At 37.4% G+C, this 23,696-nt stretch overlaps 1 protein-coding gene across 1 annotated transcript in view; it reads right to left on the bottom strand.

Annotated features, from left to right (window-relative positions):
• DIAPH1 (diaphanous related formin 1) overlaps window positions 1-23,696 on the bottom strand; it is a 95,794-nt gene that overhangs the window by 42,066 nt on the left and 30,032 nt on the right. The window contains exons 4-15 of the mRNA XM_081303271.1: window positions 23,502-23,588; window positions 22,634-22,697; window positions 21,851-21,990; window positions 19,855-19,963; window positions 19,294-19,404; window positions 19,002-19,122; window positions 18,276-18,408; window positions 17,415-17,530; window positions 16,832-16,896; window positions 15,688-15,867; window positions 14,213-14,956; window positions 12,130-12,244 (exon numbers count right to left, since the gene is read on the bottom strand). Of these exons, the coding sequence (XP_081159397.1) occupies window positions 12,130-12,244; window positions 14,213-14,956; window positions 15,688-15,867; window positions 16,832-16,896; window positions 17,415-17,530; window positions 18,276-18,408; window positions 19,002-19,122; window positions 19,294-19,404; window positions 19,855-19,963; window positions 21,851-21,990; window positions 22,634-22,697; window positions 23,502-23,588 (1,985 nt within the window). The remainder of the gene's footprint in view (window positions 1-12,129; window positions 12,245-14,212; window positions 14,957-15,687; window positions 15,868-16,831; window positions 16,897-17,414; window positions 17,531-18,275; window positions 18,409-19,001; window positions 19,123-19,293; window positions 19,405-19,854; window positions 19,964-21,850; window positions 21,991-22,633; window positions 22,698-23,501; window positions 23,589-23,696) is intronic.

The raw sequence follows: 23,696 nt of genomic DNA, 5'->3' as shown, positions 1-23,696 counted from the left end.
TGAGTAAATAAGGATGTGAAAGACAAGTACTGCCCCAAGCAAGAACCCAGCAAAGGTGTGTCAGCAAAAGAATAGGACAGGTTTACATAAAGAACAATGAACTAGGTCTGGGGAAAAGCATCAAAAATAAGGGACTAGGAACAAAAGCTCTTTTCCTTTGGGGCGGGGTCCTATTAAGAGAAAAATCAAACATCCAAAAAGAGAATAAGATAATAAAGTCCCATGTACCCATTATTTAGCTTCAATAATTAACAATTTGTGGTCAATTTTGTTTCACCTAAGCCCCTACTCAAACATCATATGCCACCTATAATTACTTTAGCATGCATCTCTCTATAAGATAATGATTTTTAGAATTAAATACCATTATCACATCAATTTTCAGCAGTCTGAAATGTCAAGTGTTTTATACAGTTAATGTGAATCAATATCTAAATAAGGTTCATATGTAGCACTGGTTAACATTTTAAAATTCTCCCTTAATCTGTATGTTGTCCTCCATCATATTTTTTCCCTTGAAGTGTATCTGCTAAAGAAATCAGGACACTGATCATCAGTGAACAGGAGCACTCCTGGTAAAGTGGCATGACACAGCTCGCAGAAGCAGGCTTCTCCAAACACGGTGCCTTCTTGCCACACCCTAGATTCTGAGCCCCTCGGATTTGGACTTAAGGGGTGTTATTTATTTGCTATGAGAGATTAACAAGTAAAGGACATATTAATTCTGCCCTTCATATTTCTTAAATAAAAAACTAATACTATAAAGTATTACAGAAACATTTTAAGCATGAATAAACAGAATGAGGAAGGCAAAGTACTCTTGTGGTTTTTTTTTTTAAGGTTCTGCAGAGTAATTTTAATCTTTGCTGTCTCATCCACGCCTATCTAAATAATGAGTAAATTGCAGATTTCTAAGCCATTCTCTAGACAAAGGAGTCCAGAAATACCCTCCATTTTATTCAAGGTCAGGGAAGGGAAGTAATAGGGTAAAAGCAAAACAAAGAGAACAGATGGAATAAACACCCAGCCCCCAGTCAGTCTGTAGAGGCAGCTGCTGGTTTTTGTCATACTGCTGGGTTTTTTTTTTTTTTCCTTCTTTGTTCCCGAGGTGGAAGCCAGGAAAGGGTGGGGAAAGGGGGGAGGATGGGTGGGGATGAGGGCAGCACCGTCATCACAGTTACTGAAAGTCACCTGATTTTCTCCTCCAATCCCTAGTCTCTGACCTCACAATCTGGAATCTGAGCCAAAATAGCTCAACTGCGCTCACTCCGTGGCTAAAAAGAAGAATGCAAGCAGAACAGGAAAATGGGGACATTGTTTTTGGAAGGATTTTTGCAGTTTTACTTGCCAAACATACATACACACACACCCCCCTCTAATCTGATAGATCCAAAATCACTAACTTTTAGGAAAGAATTGGTGTTACTGTAGAATCAGTTCCTTCCCATCTTGCAGAAATAGGGCTACAATCTCCTTTTCTTAATTAACTGGGGCTCCTTTGCCCATGGGAGCTTAAAGATAAATGTAAAGTTTTTATATTGAAATATGATTTTTGCAAAGAGAAATTATTACAGAAGGCTTGGATGACAGAGAGTGAAGTAGAGGATACTGTTACCTGCTCGGTCAAATTGGTTCCTAATACTGTGCACTGTAGACAATAATATATTAACTCCAAGTACTTCTAGAAACCCCTTCTCCAAGCATCTGGACACCAGCAAATTTCCTTTTGAATTCTTTTGCCATTCTCATTATTAATATAATCATCTTATAGAAAAATAGAAGGAAAAATATACCTCTAACAAAATCTATAGTTTTCTAGTATATGTTCTTCTACTCTTATCACTCCTGCATTTTTTTTCCTATAAAACACAACTGAAATGAGTGTTTAAAATTTGGTTCCTTACCCTCAAACATCAATCATAACAGTAATTTTTCTATTTAGACACACCAGCTATGGACAAGAGTTCTAAAACTGGGCCAGCTACAGGACACTAAATTCTAGAGTAATTAATCTCCGGAATAAAAACAGATGGAAACAAGACAAAAATATGGTATACCATCCCTTTCCTTTGAAGACTATAGTCCTTAAGGAGCAGTGCTCCTATATAGTGATACAAAGCTCTGCTATAGTTCCACAGTATGATACTAGGAGCTAGGTCTGGAAGGTCCCTTTGCAAAACTTTTTAGTTTCTCTTCTCCAAACCATAATGGCTATAAGGCTCTAGTATGAATTATCATACATTTATAGAGTTAGCATGGCATGAGTAACTGTTTAGTCCATCATTACATGAGAATTTGCAAAAAAACACAAAAGGACATGTATGCAAGCTAAGATGAAGTCAAAGTGATTGGATTAATGTGCCTACTATTTTTTAAAAAATTATTTTGTTACCATATTTTTGTTGTTGTATTTATTATAAAACTAATGCATGCTTTTTTTTTTTTTAGAGAGAGAGAGAGAGAGAGAGAGAGAGAGAGAGGGAATTTTAATATTTATTTTTTAGTTTTCGGCAGACACAACATCTTTGTTTGTATGTGGTGCTGAGGATCGAACCCGGGCCACACACATGCCAGGCGAGCGCGCTACCGCTTGAGCCACATCCCCAGCCCCTAATGCATGCTTTTTGAAAACAGATTTTTTTTTTTTTTTTTTAAATAAGATCTCTCTGCGAAGAACTTCAGGATATAGAAGCAAAGTATAGAACAGTGTAGATAGCATGTTACCTTTTGGTAAAGACAGGGAAGACAAGAATCTGTATCAGTATTTGCTTATAATTGAATTGTATTTTTAAAATCCTAAAAGGATAATCAAGAAACTTGATTAAGAATGGTGACCTCCAGAGGGTGGGTGAGGGAGAATGATGGAATAGATAAAGAGTAAGGTGGGAATGAGACATTTTTATACTGACTACTGAAATACCTGTGTTACTTCACAGAAAAACAGATTAAAGAGAAGCAAAAATAAAAGAGAGAGAGAAAACATTCCATGGTGGAAACAACCTTAATACTCCTTGCTGGGAGACCTGTTCAGCATCAGCAAAAGTCACTTCAGATCCAACAATTCCTCAAGAATGTAAGGTTAAGGAATACTCAGAACAGTTCACTCTCCTTGGGGAGGCAGCTCTGGACTCCAGCAGGTATCAAGAGAGCACTGGATCATTCTTCTACTCATCCAAAGCCTAGTTCTGCTCTAACACTTTCTGGAGAACCCCCTTCCTCCTCTTAAATACTTCTCTGATCTCCAACTCCAGGTCTTCATGGCAAGAGAACAATGAAACTTGAGTAAGAGTTGTTTGCAGAGCTGTGGCACTGTCCAGTCTGATTTCAACCTCCTCCTGTTTCTCACAACTCCATCTTTGTTTTACAAGCCAAAATCTAATTTGACATTCTGCCTGCCATCTATCCTCTCCAGTATAGTCAATCTCTAAATAGCCAGTGGATATTTCACTGATTCCAAATATCTTCTTCAAAACATTATTCTAAGATGGCTTTTAAGATCTGGCTGGGAAGTTAGTGAGAAAAGAATTCTGTAAAAACAAGTACCTCTGACAGTTCTCCAGAATGCTAGCAGTTAATAGAAAATGTTACATTGTTTCCTAATTGATCTCAAATGACCTTTATAAGAATAAGGATAGGGCTGGGGCTATAGTTCAATGATAGAATTCTTGCCTGACACATGCAAGGCTCAGAGTTTAACCCCCAGCACCAGTCACTTCCCCCCAAAAAAGGATAGCACATGTCTACTCTGATAAAGACATAGAAATGCTATTAAGAGAAAAAGTAGAAAGCACTCTGCAGCCTATGGCAAAGAGTCAGAAAACAGAAAAAGAGGTAATTAAACGATGGATCAAGGCATATTTGCTTATCTATAGCAAAATTACATGCTTGTATTCTTTGGAAGGAGGAGTCCAGAAATTTATATTTCTAACTTGTTCCTCAAGTAATCCTTATGCACAGTAAAGACTGGGAATTACTAGTACAAACAGACATTCAAGTTAATGCAATACTGATCCTAGATGGCTTCAATATCTAAAAGGATATTTTGTCAGAAACTAAATCTGGAATCTGCAGATCATGGGAGATAGCACCCTGGGTTTAAAAAATAAAGTTTCAGTTTCTGTATATCTATAATATACAATGCAGGTACAAACCAAATTGTGGCTGGTTAGAAAGAGGCTCTAAATGGCATTATCTTGAGACAGTGAGGTGCTAACAAATTATGATATACAATCAGTGGGTAAGTTCAATTATGTGTTTGATATAACTCTTCAGCAAAAACTGTAATGGTATGGTATTATGGTATTATGAATGGGTTATAATAAGATCACAAACACATAAATAATGAACTACCAAGGTGGTAAAATACTACCATTTAAGCACTCTGAAAGGCAGGCTATGATTTCATGAAGCTATCAGATTAAAAAAATATTCTCCAGCCTCAGAGCCCCCAAAAGAACACTAATATTGTACCCATAAAAAAACACTAGCTGCAAAAAAAAAAAAACACACAAAAAGTCAACCAAAAAACCTAATTGCACCATAACAAAATGTCTTTGTAAAAATAATAGCTTCCTGCTTTAATTTTACTGTTTATCAGTCCTCCAAATAATTTTCCTGGCAGGTAGAGGGCAGTGTCCTAAACAGTTGTACTTGAAACTAATAGACAGTGCCTCTCTCTAACGTGACTGCATCATTACCCAACGTAACAATGACACATCTAAAATAGAAGAGCTCCATGTGCCATCTGGTGGCGAAAAGGAAAAGAACACACTGCTGCAGATAAATGTATCAGATTCCTCCAGTTTAGAAGGAATTAAAGTTTAATTATCTTTATCTGATGACACTTTTCCTTAAATCTCCACTAGTAAGTCTCTAGTGGAAACTACATCAATAGCCATCAAGCAAATGTTTTAAAGTTTTGCCCTAGTGTAAATCTAGATCCCCAAAACACTGCTTGTAAGAAAGCAGCAGCAACTCTTGCCTGACCCTCAGTGCACATAGAATGAAAATCTGACCAAAACAAACAAAATAAGAGCCCAGAAAGTTGTAAAAATGAATTTGAGATGGTGAAAAATAATACCAAAGGTAGCTACTGTAAAGAAAAAGGAAAGGGGGTAGGGGGGACCAGTAACAGCCATGAGTTCAGAATTGAAAAGTTCTATCCTTAAGTTCCCTTATCTCATTTATAGATGAGGAAAAGTCAATGTATCAAGAAAACCCTTTGATGCAATCATATTAGTGATGAGACTGAAACAAGATATCATTTTCCCTGATCAGACACTTTGAAAAATAATTTCTTATTTTTGGTGGAAGTGTAAATTGGTATAATCCAATATCCAGTAATCAGGGTCCAGAAACTTCACTTTTAAGAAATTACTGTGCACAAACAAAACTATGCAAAGAAATATGTTTCCTGCAGCATTGCTTATAATTCAAAAAATTGAAAACTTAAATTCTCAATGAGGGAGTAGTCATTTAATTTGTATTATTCAGAGAGTGGAATATAACTATCCATCACAAATAATGAAGAAGACAAAATTAAACTTCAAAAAAAGAAATGAAGGGCTGGGACGTAGTTTAGCAGTGCAGCACTTGCCTAGCATACACTTTTTTAAAATAAAGTGTATATACCCTCACATTTCTGTAATTTTATATTTTAACTAACTTGATTCATAAATTTTCCAGTAACATTCTGGTTAAAAATTTCCCATATTTTCTCATTTGAACTAAATCTTAACTACTTTTTAGAATGATGTATGCATATAAAATGTATAGTTAACCACAGTCACTTTGGGGAGAGGATAATTTTTTTATTTTATATTTTCAGTATACTCAATACATTAATTAAAATGAAGATATCATGTTAGTCCAGGAACTGCCTTTAGATAGGATGGCAGTTACAGGAAAGACAACAGAGAAATAGGAAAAAGATCTAAAAGTCTCTAGAAGTTCCTCTTCTGATTGCTTCAGTTTTCCCAGTAAAGTACAAATAAAACATTCTCAACTGAGAATAAGGATGAGGGAGATGCTGGGTCTTTGAGGAGAGAAGGTGTTAAGTAATCATTTAAAAGAATGAAGAATTGAATGGATTAGAAATGCTTACAGAATGACTGCCTGGCAATCAAAATTATCAAGGTCCAAACAACCTCACAAACTGGGCAGAGGAGATCCAGGAGAAAAAACAGACAATGAATTAGGGAAAAAAAAAAAAAAAAAGAAGAGCATTTGATATTCTGGAAGAAAGCATATCAAGGAAGACCAGTTGTGTGGTTTTCTCCAGTCACATTCAGAGCTTTATAACTACAGGTGTGTATGATGAAATAAAAGAGAAATAATGGAAGAAAATGCCAGGGGAATGATTATTATAATGATTAACCATGGATTTTTAGGTGAGAAGAGAGAAGTCATCAAGGAGGTGAAGAAGAGATTGTAAGTGTCATGGGACTAAATAATTTTGTGGGTCAAGATACTACAAGAGAACAAGATAAAAATGTAGAACAGGTATGTGTAATATGAAATTGAGACTGTAGAAGAGCTGCAGTTATTGGTAATGACTTGGTTCAAGTCTGAATCCTGAACCAAGATAGTTATGAAAGAGCAACAGACAGACAGGTAAACCTACCTGTTGTTGCCAACAGTTTTCACTTCTGAGACAACAGCACAAACCTTAGGATCTGGAAACAGTCAAATGCTAACTAGAATATTGGTTCTTTTTAATGAAATTCTCAACTCTTGGCCAAGATCTTACTTTTTAGCCAGAGTTTTTCTTCCTAAATTACTGTCATCAAACACTTAGAGAACTGTTTCTCATGCTCACAGTTCCCATAATGTATTTCATGCTCCACATTGTCCATTTTACACCTACTAAGAGAGGACCTTTGGATAGTATGGGTTAAAAAGGTTTTAAAAGGAAGGAATACTTCCTCGTATGAAGAACAATCTCTATACTTAGGCCATTAGTTATCACTCACCCTGTTATGGTTCAAAAGAAAAGGAGACAGAAGGAAAGCAGAAAGAAAATTTATCTTGTACATACAAATAATGACCTGCCTGAGGTTATAACAATGATGAAAATGCTCCCTTGGAGAAGATGAAAATAAAATTTAACTACTAGATATGTTTCCAAGGAATTCAAAAGCAGAGTCAACAAGTCCGTCATATAAGATTCCTTGCTGTCACAGGAAAAGTGATAAAGTGAGAATGACTATAAGTTTTATGGTGCTGTCTATCAAATTTGAATTTACTATATTCCCCAGAAGGGAATAAATTAACTAAGTAACTAAATTCCTGATTTATAGAAGTTAAAGAGTTCAGAAATACAAGACTAATTCTCAAGAGAAAAATAATGTGTAAGAGAACTTGTTATAAATTCTAGGACCAGTTCTGTCTCTGAACTCTTCTTTTAGTAAGAAACCTTATTGAAGCAGTGTCTGGAGGCACCTTTGACCACAGGAGGCAGATATACAGAGTGAGGTAGTTGTTTCTTCAATATCCACTCTTAGAAAAGCCAGTAGGTATATGGGAGATTTTAGGTACCAATAAAACATATGGGGGATAACAGGCATATTTAACAAATAGCAGAAAGTTGTGTTTAGCAAGCAAGTGAGGAAATAATGCAATTATGATGAAAACAAGTGTCTCAATAACTTCCTCATTAACACTGGCAGCTATACACTGGGCTGAAATTACCTAAGCAGTGCTTCTACTGTACTAGATATGCATGTTTTACTTTCTTCAAGTTTTAGGCTAGTTTTGCTAGAGCTGAATACACTATAAGTAGAATATACTCTTCTCTTCTATAACCCTAACTATCCAGGATCTGGTTTACTTGCCCTAATTTAATTTGTTTCCTTTTTTCTACTCTTAAGTCATTGCCAATTCAAGGACATCTGTGCTTATAGGAATTAAGTGGCTGGTGAAAGCTTTTGCACTCTTGTCTGGATCTAGCCTTTCAAAGGCTCCTAGGACAAGTACATACACTTTTGGAAAGCAGAACCCTAGGAAAAATCTTTGGAGTCAGTCTAGAGTCTGAACCCTGGCTCTGGCACTTACTATATGGTTTTGAAAAATACGTTTAATCCATGTCTCTGCTACTTCATCTGAAAGCTGAAATATCTGCAGTGCAATAATGAGAGTTAACCTATCATTATTTTTTCATCAATGTTAAAACTGCAAATGAGAGACTTGGTAACTGACACTGGTTTCAATATTAAAACTAAACTGGGGTATGGGGTGCAGTGCAATAGTAGGGGGAATGCTTAGCTCGGGCAAGGCCTTGGGTTTCATCTTCAGCACCACCAAAAATTAAAATGAAATTTTAAAAAAAAGAAGAAGAAGAAGAAAAAGAAAAGGAAGAGAAAAGAAACCTAAACTAGTTCAGTATTTAAGAATGACTTTTAAAATGAATGAAGTAAAAGGTCTTTTTCTGAAATACTTATACTAGAGACACATAAAGTACTGAAAGCAAAGTAAACCTTGTTGTCACATTAAGGAGCTCTGATTCCTTTAAGTCTTTACTTTGCAAGTTTTGAGAACCTGAAATTTCTTTCCTGGCAAACATTTAAACTCTAAGAAGCCCAAATTCTTTTTTTCTAAAATGTTATTTTTCTGGCAAATTGTAAGGAAGGGAGTAACCTGGGAATCATTTGTGTTTGCATGCCCTAGCACCAAAACTCAAGAAAACAGGGGAAATTAGTTATCACAATCACAACAAGTATGATATGAGGCTCTAGATCCACATGCAGCACCTCCATATTCTACTTTACACCCATGCATAAATCAAAGCAGCCATTTTGTCCTCAAGAGGGACATTAAAACAAAACCTAACATTCAAATACTTCTTCCATCATTACAGACTTATGAAGTAAATAAAAGGAAAAGTAGAGAAACATAGAAGAAAAAGATAGACAACATGGAGTCAATAAAAGACTGAAAATCCAAAGAAATCATTTTTTAAAAGGGGAAGAAATTATTAAAAACATTCATAGCTACATGGCTGATAAAAAAAAGAAATGTTTTATTGCATTCAAGTATTGCAAATAACTGTTAAGAAGTGGGCAAACAATAAGCACTAAAGACAGAAAAAAAAAATCTATCCCAGAATTTTTTTAAATGATTAAAATTTATCATTTATGGAAAACTGCTCAAGATTTAGTAATTTTCAAGAACACCTTCTCAAATGCTTCCTACTGAAAAGACTGGGAAATTAAAACAGTATGCCAGAGTAACACCTGAAAGTTGTAACTTCAATTAAAGAGATTTATAAAGACCAGCTAGAAATTTCCTTCATCAAAATAGTAGCAATTCATGCAATTATTATTACATGAGAAATTGATACCCCTACTAAACTAAACTAAGTGGACTAATTTATACTTATTCTTTAAAAAAGAATGAATAATAAAGAATGCTGGGTGCGGTGGTGCATGACTGTAATCCCAATGCCTCAGGAAGTTGAGACAGGAGGATTGCAAGTTCAAAGCCAGCCTTAGCAAAAAGCAAGGCACTAAGAACTCAGTGAGACCCTGCCTCTAAATAAAATACAAAATAGGGCTGGGGATGTGGCTCAGTGGTCATGTGCCTCTGAGTTCAATACCCAGTAACTGACCCCCACCACCCCTGCCAAAAAAAAAAAAAAAAAAAAAAAAACAAAGAATGGATGATAAGATAGAAATTTCTAAAAATACATTTTTCTTTTTAAAGCCAAAGCTGCTAGGAAATTTCAATGAATAGAAAGTATTTTCCTAGGCAGAAGCTGGAGGCTAATGGAGTACTAAAGAGTTTGGGTTATGTTTTTGAAAATAACAAAAGATGAGAGGTCTTGTTTGTTCAAATACATATCAATTCATAATGAAATTAATGTCAAAGATGACCAATAAACTGCAGAAACCCCAATTAAAATCAATAAGAATACAAAGGTACAAAATAAAAGAAAGATGGAGATAAAAAAAGGGGTCCAGGGCTGGGGATGTGGCTCAAGCGGTAGCGCGCTTGCCTGGCATGCGTGCGGCCCGGGTTCGATCCTCAGCACCACATACCAACAAAGATGTTGTGTCTGCCGAGAACTAAAAAAAAATAAAATATTAAAAATTCTCTCTCTCTCTCTCTCTCTCCTCTCTCTCTCTTTAAAAAAAAAAAAAAAGGGGGGGGGGTCCAGTTATTGTGTATTTGCAGTGGCTCTCAGAGCACAGAGCCCAAGTACAAGAAAGGGATAAATTCTAAACACCAACACAAGGATAAAAAAATCATTTGATTTTGACTTTTACTGTCAACTACTCTTTGTTAATAAATTAGAGCAGTATAAGTGGTCACCACCATGTTTTTTTAACTAAGAGTGTAGAAGTAATTTCCTAAGGCTAGACTTCGGCATGGAAGGTGATAAATGTCAGAAGAAATGGCCACTTTGCCTTGAATGATAGGAAAAAGGATAGGCTTGAACATTGTGATCTTTCACTTCTAGATAGAAACACACATATAACTGGGAGTGACCAAAGGTGCCTAGCACTCTGTTAGGTTCCTTATTAGAACAAAGTGCAACCTGCTTCCTAACTAAAAATAATACTTGTTTTTAAAAATGCTACTTACTGGGATAGAAGGAAACAGGGAAAAGAAATATGCCAAAGTTGCTCTTAATTTTCATCACTAGTGTCATGATTAACCTTCAAGTAAATAATAATGCTAACTGATGAGGGAAATACAAAATTATTAGTCTGTAATTGTGATACACGACAAAATCTTTCAAATATTGTGTCTCTCAGGAAATGAGAAGTGTCCCATCACAAAGCAGAACAAAATCACAAGAATTAGAAAGTGAAGATAACAAAGTGAATCAGTTCTTCTAAAATGAAAGAAGGAGTCTGAGGCAGGAGGATCACAAGTTCAAAGCTAACCTCAGTTACTCAGCAATGCCTTGAGTAACTTAGCGAGACTCTGTCTCAAAAAAATAAAAGGGTTGGAGATGTGGCTCAGTGGTTAACCACTGGGTTCAATCCCTGGTACCAAAAAAATAAATAAAAATAGAGGGAAGACATGAAGGTAAAAAAAGATAAGAGTTTACTATAGAAACCATGGACTGTAAGTCAATGGGAAAGCTGTCTATATATGCTACAGAATAGAGACTATACACATCTACCTGTCTCATAAGGCTTCACTGCAGTTTAAATGGGGTAGTAAAAGTGTTAAAGCACTTTGAAAACTGTAAAATGCAAAATATATGTAAGGTAATGGTGATAATACTTACTTAAATTGTCCCTCACCTTCCAAAGAAAGAACAGTATGTGAGAGCTTTAACTTAAAATAACTTTTTTCCCTATAGTCAACACCATAGCTACTGGTATTTTGGAACTCTAGGGGAAAAAAAAAATCTAGCAAAAAAGAAATTAAGTCTTAATCTTTATATCAGTTTTTGTAGTTGTAGATGAACAGCAAGACTTTATTTTATTGTTTATTTTTATGTGGTGCTGAGGTTCGAATCCAGTGCCTCACACATGCTAGGCAAGCGCTCTTCCACTGAGCTACAGTCCCAGCCCTGGTATCAGTTTTTTAAAGAGAAAAATCTGTTACATTTGTTTCATCTTTTCTCTCTAATATTCAAGAGACCCAAATAAAAGGCTCTTCTGTGTTCTTACCTTTGGAAGCTACAGGAGCGAACGGTGAAGGAGTAAGCATCAGATATTGGAAAAAAAAATAGAAAGAGATTACACATTGTGTTTTATTATCATAGACTATTGCTCAGCCACCCAACCTGTTAAAACTCTCAACAATCCTTACTTGATTAAGTACTCAAGTATGGAAATGGCACCATAAGGCAGTACAACAGTTTATTCAAGAGTACCATCAAAATAGGCCCAAACTGAGCTTCTGAAAGCTTAATCTTATATTCCCACAAGTTATACTGACACAGAATGCCTACACACAACAGGTTTCTTTCCCCAATCCAGTAAACACATAATACAAACACATCTTATTTTGTTCTGATTAGGAAAACCCATCTCTCTTCTACCCAACACTCTCTTTCCCCTCTAACCCAGGGAAGGGAAGAGAATGAGGAATCTAGGACGAGAATGGGAAATTTAACTTAAGTGACACCTAAGCACTATACTAGACCTTGACATTAAAGAGGAAGGTACTCACTCTTGGTCTGGGCAGAGAAGGTAAGAGTAAGTTTGGCGAAAAGTTCGTTGTTCTCAAAGCGGTCCTCCTTCACCTTTGTCCAGAAGCAGTCCTGGGAAAGGTCCTCAGCCACAAACTGTGGGGATACAGGCAGGGAGGGGTTAAAGAGTTACTAATCTGAGGCCTAAACTTTCCATCCTAGAAAACTAATGAAGATGCAAAAGAAGCATCTGGCTGGTGCTGTGGTGGGATCAGATGATGTTTCCAGTTTGTTCACTGGTGATTATTCAAGAACTAGATTCAGTTATGCTACTCCTCCTCCTTCTTATCCCAAATCTTCAAGTTCAGAAGTACTCTATATTTTTATAATCCATTTGCCTAACTTCATTTTAACTTAGTTTCTGGGAGAAAAAGGCTAACTCAAAAATCATAGGAATCTCAAACACATTATGAGCCATGTTTGCATGGTCTGTGTATAACTCTTTTCTTGGGAGTGGGAGTGAAACAGCACAATTTCAGTCATTTGCAGACTGGTGAAATTACTAGTGTCTACTGTCCAACTGTCATGGTACTCATATCCTCAAAGAAAAGGCAAAACAAAAAAAAATTGTTTTTAGCTTAAGAATAAGTTTAGTTAGGATAAATTCAGAGTACAAAGCTCACAGAACTTTCCAGGATAATGTCTGAAATATAGGACATGTTGAATAAACATAAGCAGAGGTGGAACTTGAAGGTGGATACATGAGAGCCATGAGGAAGGGAAGCCCACCCATGCACAAAATACAAAGCAGGAAATTGAAATGATTTTGGTACTGGGGATTGAACCCAGGGGCCCTTTACCGAGGAGCTACATCCCTAGCCCTTATGATTTATTTTGAGACAGGATCTCTCTAAATTGCTGAGGTTGCCCTTGAATTTGCCATTCTCTATTCTCCTGCCTCATCCTTCCAAGCTGCTGAGATTATAAGTATGTACCACTACACCCAGCCCTGAAGTGATTTCTTAAGATCTGATGAATTTGATATGGTGGCTGTAAGGAGCACCTGCCATAGACATGCTGGAACTCACTAAGTTGCTGGCCATAAGGAACAGCAGCCATTGAACTGCTTAGTCATGTCTGCTTGCAATTGATAAAGAGCTTTAAGGGGCACTTGCCATAGGCATGCTTAGCAATGACTGGTTATGATTGATAGGGAGTATAGCTCCATGCACATGCACAAAGAACATACCCAGTTGTAATTACATCACCTCACTGGACATAACCAATGGACATTGACTTTCAGTGGGTGTAACCAATCACCAACGTACACCACCAATTTAGAACTGTATTTAAATGGCTTATCCTGTCACATTGAAGAATTTTGCTCCTGGGACATCGCCTTGCAGTCTGTGCCTGAAATGACTCCACTATTCCCCAATGTCCAGCCACTGGCTGGAGAGAACCACGATACAAGGACAACATCTGCTCTTTTTTTTTTTTTTTTTAAATATTTATTTTCTAGTTTTCGGCGGACACAACATCTTTGTTTGTATGTGGTGCTGAGGATCAAACCCGGGCCGCACACATGCCAGGCGAGCGTGCTACCGCCTGAGCCACATCCCCAGCCCCAACATCTGCTCTTTGGCTAAGAGAAATTGTGTGGTTTCAGAGGTATTTTGGAGCTCGTGGTTGCCCTAGGATTGTGTGATTTGCTTATAGTATTTAATTAGTTTGCACTGAATGCTAGATGGGGTGCTCCAGCACACCCAACACTGTTTACATTAATTGTTTATATTTGATGATTGGTGTGATCGAATATATGCTTGCATTTAAAGACAATCTGCATCTGAGTAATTATTAATAGTGCCGCTTGCCACAAAGTGGCACACACCTGTAATCCCAGCAACTTGGGAGGCTGAGATAGGAGAAACACAAGTTCAAGGCAAGCTTCAGTAACTCATTGGGGCACTAAGGAACTCAGGGAGACCCTGTATCAACATAAAAAATATAAAAAAGGGCTAGGGATGTGGATCAGTGGTTAAATGCCCTTGGGTTCAATCCCTGATATCAAAAAAATTAAAAAATTTTAAAAAATTTACTGATGAAATGAATAGAAACTCTCACCTTAGACCAGTTAGGCCTCCGGAGCTGCACCTCTGGCTTATAAATCTTTTTGGGAGTTAATCCAAATGGCAGAACTGGGGCTGCTGGTACCCCAAATCCAAAGGGGGGAGGCGGAGGCAAACCCATTCCAGGTGGAGGTGGAGGAATGCCAGGGCCACCAGGAAATGGAGGTGGTGGAGGGATTCCAGGACCACCAGGAAGAGGAGGAGGGGGAGGTGGCATTCCTGGTCCTCCAGGCAAGGGAGGAGGTGGGGGGATGCAAGCACCCCCAGGTAAGGGAGGTGGTGGAGGGATGCTAGTACTTCCAGGCAAGGGAGGTGGTGGGGGAATGCCAGCACCTCCAGGCAAGGGAGGTGGAGGGGGGATGCCAGCACCTCCAGGCAAGGGAGGTGGAGGGGGGATGCCAGCACCTCCAGGCAAAGGAGGGGGAGGAGGGATGCCAGTACCTGTAGGCAAAGGAGGGGGTGGAGGGATGCAAACAACTCCAGGCAAAGGAGGAGCAGGTGGAGGTGGAGGAGGAAAAATGGTAGCACCTCCAGGAAGAGGAGGTGGGGGTGGTATACTAACCCCTCCTGATAAAGGAGGGGCTGGAGGTGGAATAACCGTGCCAGAGTCACCAGGTAGAGGAGGGGCAGGAGGAACAGTGGCACTACTAGGAACAGAAGGAGCTATAGCAACAACTGAGGCAGAGAGAGAAGCCATTTCTTTCTTGGCATCTTCCAGTTCTTTTGACAGCTTGGCAACCTACAGAAACAACACTTATAAGAATACTTGTCACCCCATTTCAGGGACTACGGGGGAACCTAAGAAACTACTTAACCCCAAAATTTCTCATTTTACATATGGAAGGACTGGGAGGAGTTCAACAGTCTACATGATTTGCCTAAAGTTACACAGCCATTTAGTGACAAAGCCAAACCCAGAACTCAAGTCATGTTCTTAGCTGAGTATGCTTCGTGGTAAAAAACACAACTTCAACTCTTAGTTTAACTCTGATTATAAAATGCAGAGGTCAAGCAAATAAAATATTATAAAATATTCTAGTTATATCCAAGGTACTATAAGGCAATTATAGAACTACATAAGTGATCAAATAATCAGATATTACAGATCACTTAAATATTTATAAAACTACAGTGAGGATAACTCTGTCCACTGATGATTAAAATAAGGGAAAACTAACAAATAAAGAGTTTAATTTTTACTCCTAAAAATTTATTAGAAGTCTATTACCTTTATTTATGGGTAGAATTGTTTAACTCATTTTATTCTTGGTTTTTCTATGTTTTCTAAATGTTTTGTTGTATATATTATTTACTACCCAAACAAAACTAAAAGCAGTAAATGATTTTTAAGATATGCACCATTTAACTACATTATCTATTAGCTGCCACCTCCCTAGGAGTGAGATGACTGGCTCCTGTCCCAAGACGTGAGCTGATAGCAGTAACAGTCCTTCTTTGCTCAGAAGTTACCTCTCCTGTGAGCTGGGACACCTCTGCTTCAAGGTCTTGTTTCTCTATGGCAATTTGTTGCTTTTCAGAATCCAATGCATCCTTTTCTCCCTGAAGATCCTGAAGTTTCTGCTCGAAGTCACTTTCCATCTTTTTCATTTCTACTTGTAGCTCATGTCGGGCTGTTAACTCTGAGTCCAGCTAATGAAGAAAGCAATTAGGTTCGCAATTAGGCTCCCCAAAAACTCTTCATCCAATTAAGAAGCCCACGTGTTATTCCCCATAAATTGGTATTTTGTGCCAGTACTTACTCTGCAGAGTTCACTAACCCTATATATCAGGCAATGTATGGGGGGAAAAAAGCACTATAATTTTGACCTTAAAGTCAAGGATAAAAGACAGGAGAACTAAAGATCCTTTAATAGTCTTCCTACTTTCACAGTTTAACAAAACAAAACCCTGGGCTGGGGTTGTGGCTCAGTGGTAAAGCGATCGCAATCGCCTTGCTTGTGTGAGGCCTCGGGTTCAATCCTCAGCACCAAATAAAAATAAATAAAATAAAGGTATTGTGTCCAACTACAACTAAAAAATGAATACTAAAAAAAAAAAGATTGTATTTAGAAAAACACAAAACAAAACCTAAGATTTGAAAGATCTTTAACCAACCTACTAGCAAGGGGTCTCCAGGATCCCATAGTTACTAGAATATAAAAATCTATCAACTATAATAGGACTCCTTAACAATCAAAGAGAAAAAGAGAACTCAAACATATTCCAGTTCCTATTATTCTAGGGATAAGAGACATGAGATGCCAAACAAATCTGAAAGTGCCATCACTATTATTCCAGAGTATCATTTATCGTTCCTGTCCTTCAAGGGCTGTGCAAGCTCACCTTCAGCTCCTTGTGTTCACATCCATTAACCCCTTCTACAATGACTAACCTATACTGAAAAGATGTAACCTAAAGACTATTAGATGCTGAGTATTTTCAAATATGAACAAAAATTGTCTTGCATGTTAGAAAAATAATAACCCTCATTTAAAGAAAGATATACTTTAAAGAGGATAAAAACAATTTGGGGATGGGGGCATAAAGCTAGAGATCAAACTCAGGACCTTATGAGTGCTAGGCAGGTAGTCTACCACTGATCCCACAAACGCACCTTTTTTTCCAGCTCTGTAGCTTTGGCTTCAGATTTCTCCACTTTTGTTTTATCAATCATTTGATCTGGGGGGGAAAAAGGTCAGTAAATGAAGTTCCCAGTTCTCATGGTTTCCTTTTCATTCCTAAGCCTTTTAATATACCAAAGAGCAGTCCTCTGTCCATTTGGTTATCTGTATTATCCTTACTGTTCAGCACTAGACCAAGAAATAGGACTTTTAGATAAGTTCAACCTATAATTTCTCAATGCAAAGCAAGGCTAACATGCTGGGTGGCATGAACAATGCCTGAATTATATTTATGAAACTCTGAAACCAGCAAGTATCACAGATGATAGGTGAAGTCCCTACAAAAAAGTGATGTATGAGAAAGGGCAGGATGTTAGATTTATGTAGAAATATGTTAAACATAAGGACTGTATATTCCTAACAAAGATGTTGGTTATGACCTAAGAAAGGACAAAAATGGAAATATCTGGGGAACAGAAAGATTTCTTCTCTGAAATTATCATTGACAGAAAGATGCAAAATGAAAAGAAAAAGCAATGGATGCTTTAAGGAACTGGATAGAAGAGTATACTTAACCAATCAATCCCTCGATATCAATCTGGAGGTGCCGGCATTTGAAATCAGGATCAGCTCCATTCTTATGAAGAACTATCTGGGAGATACATTCTTCAATCAACTTATAGTACTGTGGTCTACAGAAGAATCAGAACAGACAGAGTTATCAAATGGAAGTCAAGGATAATTTTCAGAAGTATTCAGGATCAAGAAAAGTAAACTGACACTAGAAAGACTTAAGGATATGTGTTCTAAAAAAGAACTTTTCGTAAAGTTAATGGAAGCACCTCTGCCGTGCTGTAAGAAAGCCCCCTTCTTTCACGTCAGCTCCCACCCTTCCTATTCCAGATAATCAACTTCTTATGGGGAGGGGATGTAGCTCATTGGCAGACTATGTGTTTAGTGTAAAAGTCCTGGAGTCAACCTCTAGCACTGTGGGGGGAAAAAGTTCTTTCCATCTGCCTCCAAGTGCCAATACTTTCCCATTTAAATGTTCAGGCTTGACCCCTCTCTATAATGAACAGTGCTACTGTTGAATTTCCACTTCCAGGTAACAAGAAAGATTTTAAATTACAAACTCCCTTTGTTATCCTCACCCTATTTACTCCCTTCCAAAAGGAAGGGTATTTTATTTATTTATTTTTTATTGTTTATTTTTCTTCTTTGGTGGGAAAGGTATTTCAATTTATATACTCTGGCCTTTTCCACAGGGATGCCTTTCAGTTGGGTTAAAGGGGTTACTGATGGCTTCATCTGTGACTAATAAACCAGAATCCAGTCTTTCTCTTCTTTTTCCTTTCACAGGACAGTCTTTGAATTTTAGGATTCTGCTCTTTCCATTTAAGCTCATATTCAAAACTTCCCATAGGCACACCATCTTACCTGGCCTCATAGTCATTTCGGACCAACAGCAGGTGCTGAAGAATGGACAGGAAATGTGGCTCTGCCTTTGAGTCCTTCACTGTGTTTAATAGAATCTGGAAGACTTCACCAAAGTCAGTGGAAAAGGAACAGGCTAAGGAAAGCAAAAATTTAGAAACTGTATTTGACAGATGGCTTGCTCAGTTTTGGGAGAAACAAAGGAAAAGTAACAAGATGCCACTTCTACTTTAATTATGGCTGTTCCTCCCATTAATATTACCAGAAACTTTAAGTTCCTTTGGTTAAGTATAGTACTTTAAAGGGACTGAGAATTCCTAGTACTTGGCTTAAAGATCAAGCAGTAGACAGAAACTAAAAATACAACCACCTCAAAGTCCCTTGTGGCACATACTAATAGTTAACCAAATTAATCCTTCAGCCCAAACATATCTAAAGTCAGCTCTACATCTCAGTGGGCTAAGCTATCATGTTCTAGGAAGTTTAAAGTGATTTTGATGGCTGTCCATGTTGAACAACGCTCAGACCACCTTTATTGACTTCCCTAGTCTATACTGAAGTAAATAAACCCAACAGTAATAAAAAGACACATGCCTTATTTACTGAGAAGACACATCAGCCTCATGCCTTGTACTGAATCATCTCCCAGATCATTTCATATGAGGGTCTGTAACTGAATGCAATGAATGTTTCATCTGTCCCAAGACTCTGTCCAGTGAACAAAAGGATATTCCATCTCCATGCGAATGTCATCTAGCCGTCCCTTCAGATCATAGGAATCTTCTTCCCCTTGTTCATCAAACACATTTAGTTGCACTCTCATATCATCATTTTCAATCTCTCGAAGGTCCTGTCAATAACAAAAGTAGAAGTGAGGGAATCCAAAAGTGTCTCATGTGGCTAGAAATCAACACCTTTCAACTTGGTTTTTAAGTTTAAAACCAGTAATCCTGGGAATGACTGAGGCTGTAAGAGCAGGAAGGAACCAGCCCAGACTTTCTAATGAAGTGTTGTCTCTTACCTGCAACACCTGATGCAGCCCTAATCGCATCAGTTCACTTCTAATGTGAACTCGGAAGTCAAGTTCTTCAGCTGGAGTGATGAGAGCATTGATCAGCTGTAGGCATCCCACCTAAAAAAAAAAAAAAAAAAAAAAAATTCAGTAGCTATGTCAATGGTAACTACTACAGCTCAAGACTCCATCCTCTTTACATGCACTCCAAGACTCCCAAATAAAACCCAGAAGGTGTTGTACAAAAACTATGGGAATAACCTTTCTACTACAGCAGAAACCTAGTTTGAACACAGGCCTTGAGACCTCAGAAATATAAATGATTCCAAGGATATGACAGTATATGTTATTGGAGAACCTTGGTTTTACTAATGTACAAATAGATATCTTGCTTTTTTTCAATCTCACAATGAGGAAAGTTCTTTCTTTGACTTCTTAGAGAAAAGGTTGTATCATTTTCCCTTCAGAACAATTTTTCAAATGTAAAATATATTGTTGGAAAATACTCCACATAAGATGAGGTCTTTCCATCTTGAACTCTAATCTTGGGCTTAGTTTCAAGGGGTATACCTTGAGTGCAATGGAGGTCCCACTTTTTAATCCATCCAACAGCGGCTGGAAACGTTCCACCTCATCCATCTCAGCTCTTTCTGTCATTGCCTCCAAAACCCTTTCATTCCTGCTCAAGAAAAAGGAAAGGGAGGGTCCTGCCAGGTGCTCTAACACATTATGGGTAAATAACACAGGGCACAGACCAGTTAGAAAGCATCATTAATGCTTTAGATTTCTCCAATTAATCTCTTGTCACTCCTAGAACAGAAGTCAGAATCTGCTAAAAACTATAAGCCATTTCTTCAGAAAAATCTATTTCCTAAAATCCAATCCTAGACTCCTATCCATGAATACCAAATTAAAGACCCATATTATAAGTTATAAATTGGTTCAACTTTTTGAGAGGCATTTAATAGTACTATTCAAGGTCTAATGCACACAATGTTTAGCCTACTTCTAAAGATAAGTTACAACCTATTAGATGTAAACATGAAAATATGTATAAGGATATTTCTTATAGCATAATTTTTAATAGCAAAATTCTTATCTCCTAGACCAACAACCAGAACCTGATTTAGTCCACCTAAAAGTCTAACAATGGGAGTGTTATTAAATAAATTATGGTACATACATGATATGCTAAATGGCCATTAAAGATAATAAGGTAAATCTATAAATACTGACAAAGAAGGATGTCCAAGATCTACTGTTAAATAAATAAAAAGAAACAAGCTGAAAAGAATGATTTAACTTTTGTTAAACCTGTCCTCAAAAAAAAAAAAAAAAAATCTATTCTATACATGCAGTTGGTTTTACAGACAAAAACCATCACTCCTCACCTCTTTTGGGGTGGGAGAAGATGATTCAAAATCAAGAAAATGTAATATGCTTGTGCTTTGAAAAACCATTAACAGTGTAATTTCTGTAGAATAGGACTTGGTGGTTGAATGAGGATGTTAAATTTTACTTTATATATTTCTTCATTTGAATTTTTAAGATAATATTGTGCTAATTCTGAATTAACAAAATAGTACATAAAACAGAACAAAACAAAAATGTCCTGGACAAAACAGACATTAATGCAGAGGCAACAGATACCCTGATGACCAATGACACACTCAGGATAGGAATCTTTCCTAAATACAGATGGACTGAAATGCTTGACCTTATGTTTCAGATTTCAGATTTTTTCAGACTTTGAAATATTTAAGTATATACGAGAGTTATCTTAGGAATGAGATAGATAGAAGTCTAAACACAAAATTTATTTATGCTTCATATATACCTTATACACACAGATGAAGTTAATTTCATAATAATACTTTTAATAATTTTGTGCACAAAATAAAGTTTTATGGTATGAGATTTTCTACTTGGGGATGTCATGATGGTACTCGAAAAAGTTTCAGTTTGGAGCATTTTGGGTATTCAGATTAGGAATGTGCGATCTATATTAAAATTCTTAGCACAGCTATAACCCCAGCTACTTAGGAGGCTGAGGTAGGAGGATTACAAATTCAAGGCCAACCTGAGCAATATTAGTAAGGCCTTTTCTCAAAATAAAAAATTTAAACGGCTGGGGATGTAACGTGTGATATAACGCTGCTGGATTTAATCTCTAGTACTGGGAAAAAAGATTCTCAGTGTTCACTTCTGATAAGAAATATGGTCTTGCTGAGTGCAGTGGGGTACACGTATAATCCCAGTGGCTCAGGAGACTGAGGCAGGAGGAATGCAAGTTCAAAGCCAGCTTCAGCAACTCAGTGAGGCCCTAAGCAACTTAGTGAGACCCTGTCTCAAAGTAAAAAAAATTTAAAAAGGGCTAGGGATGTGGTTCAGTGGTTGAGAGCCTCTGGGTTCAAGCCCTGGTACCAAAATAAATAAACAAACAAAAGAAATATGGTCTTAGCTAGTATTTAAGACCAAGAGAATATCTAAACAACTCAATTTTCCTCTACTCTAAACAGATGATAAAAATGAGAATGGACCAAAAAAAGTAACTCTAATCACATACATGTCCTCTGGTTGTGGTAGAATACAAAGAGCAGAAAGCAGTTTAGCTGCATCAATCATCATGTTGGGAACAGCGGGATCCATGGCTCTGACCAGCAGTAAAATTCCTTCTTCTGTCTCCAACATGGTTTTGATTCCAAACTGGTAGGACAAAAACAGAGAAGGAGATTTAAAGATAACAGCATCAGTTAGGCAAGATAGCACATGCCTGTAATCCTACCTGTAATCCCAGAACTCAGGAGACTACTTTACCACTGAGCTATGTCCCCATTCTTGGGTATCTCAAACAACAGAAATTTATTGTCTCACAGTTCTGGCTAGAAGTCCAAGATCAGATGTTAGCAGGGTTTGTTTCTTTGAAGACTGAGGGAGAATGTTTCATGCCTTCTCTTGTAGTTTCTGGTAGCTTATTGGAATCTTTGACTTTTGCTAAGTTGCTTAGGGCCTTGCTAAGTTACTAAGGCTGGCTTTGAACTTGCGATCCTTTAGCCTCAGCCTCCTGAGATACTGGGATTACAGGTGTGTGCCACTATACCTTTATAATGGTGTGCCACCATTCTTTATAATATCCCAATTCAAGAGAATAATTATAGATTACATTCTGAAACAAATTAGAGCTGGGAAAAAAGGTCCATGGAAATATGTACATGTGGCAATGAATAACAGATTCAGTACTAAAAGGGACAACCTCATTTTTCTACTTTCACTTTGGGGTTTGCCAAAAGAAGAGAACAAATGGAGGTCCAGATGAGGACTGGAACGAGAAGGGGAAAAAAAATCTTACCTTGTTGTTCATAAAAGCTTTCAAACAGCGAATGATCTCATGTTGGTTCCTGCTATCGTAGCTCCTGTATGTAGAAGACATAATCAGTGAAGTCTCTTTATTCTACATCCCTTTCCCAATTGACTTTTTAACCTTGCAAACAAGGATCTTAGGAATATCTCCAACTAATAGCCAAGTAAAGTCCAGCACATAGCACTTAGCCCAGAAACACTGACAAAAGTAAGTAGATGAAGAGGGATCCCCATCATAAAAGACCTTTGGCTGTAATCCAAGAATTTATTATTACATTATAACTTACCCTTTAACTCTTTCTAGGCTTCTAAGTGCTAAATTCTATCAGGATAACATCCTGATGCTTGCCCCACTACTTAAAAGATTTCAGATCTGAGAAGGTACATGTAGGAGGTCCTGGCCCTGTATTATTTTTGTCTCAGAAAGAGTCTAGGAGGTAAAGAGGTCACTTTGGCTCAGTCTGGTTTCCAAGGTAGCCTAACACAGTCCAAGTTATTCCCAAATTATTCCAATCACGAAGACTGTTGTAAAGGTAGTCCCAAGCTAATCAAGTATATTTTAAGATACCATATGGGATATGACCCAGACTAGATCACTCTGGAGAAAATCAGATCCTACTTCCAGACTAAAAAAGGGGGAGATAAGTAATCTTAAGTGTATATATCACATTCATCATGAAATTCCAAGTTCCTCATCCTTTGCCTATAATTATAATCATCATTCATCCACTGGTCACCCCACAACAAAAACCATTCTCAGCTAACAGTATATGCTCCTAGTCTATACATTTAAATGTTATTATTCTATAACCCTATAACCCTCCACCTTGAAGATGCAAAGACCTGGAATTTCTTACCCAGCAGTCTCCTCTTTCTCATCGTGAAGTCGTTTGAGGATGTCTAATAAAGAGGCCAGACCTTCAGCACCAAATGTTTGTACCCAACTATAAGAAAAAGACAGGGACAATGCAATATCAAATCAATAAATATTACTTCTTATTTATGATCAACTCTTTATTCCCAATTCAGATCATCCTTATATTTCCCAACTC

Source organism: Spermophilus citellus, assembly GCF_964194105.1.
Source record: "Spermophilus citellus genome assembly, chromosome: 1".
In the NCBI taxonomy this organism is placed as follows: domain Eukaryota; kingdom Metazoa; phylum Chordata; class Mammalia; order Rodentia; family Sciuridae; genus Spermophilus; species Spermophilus citellus.
The sequence above is the reverse complement of the archived record's forward strand: the minus strand, read 5'-3'. Positions and strand labels throughout refer to the sequence as shown.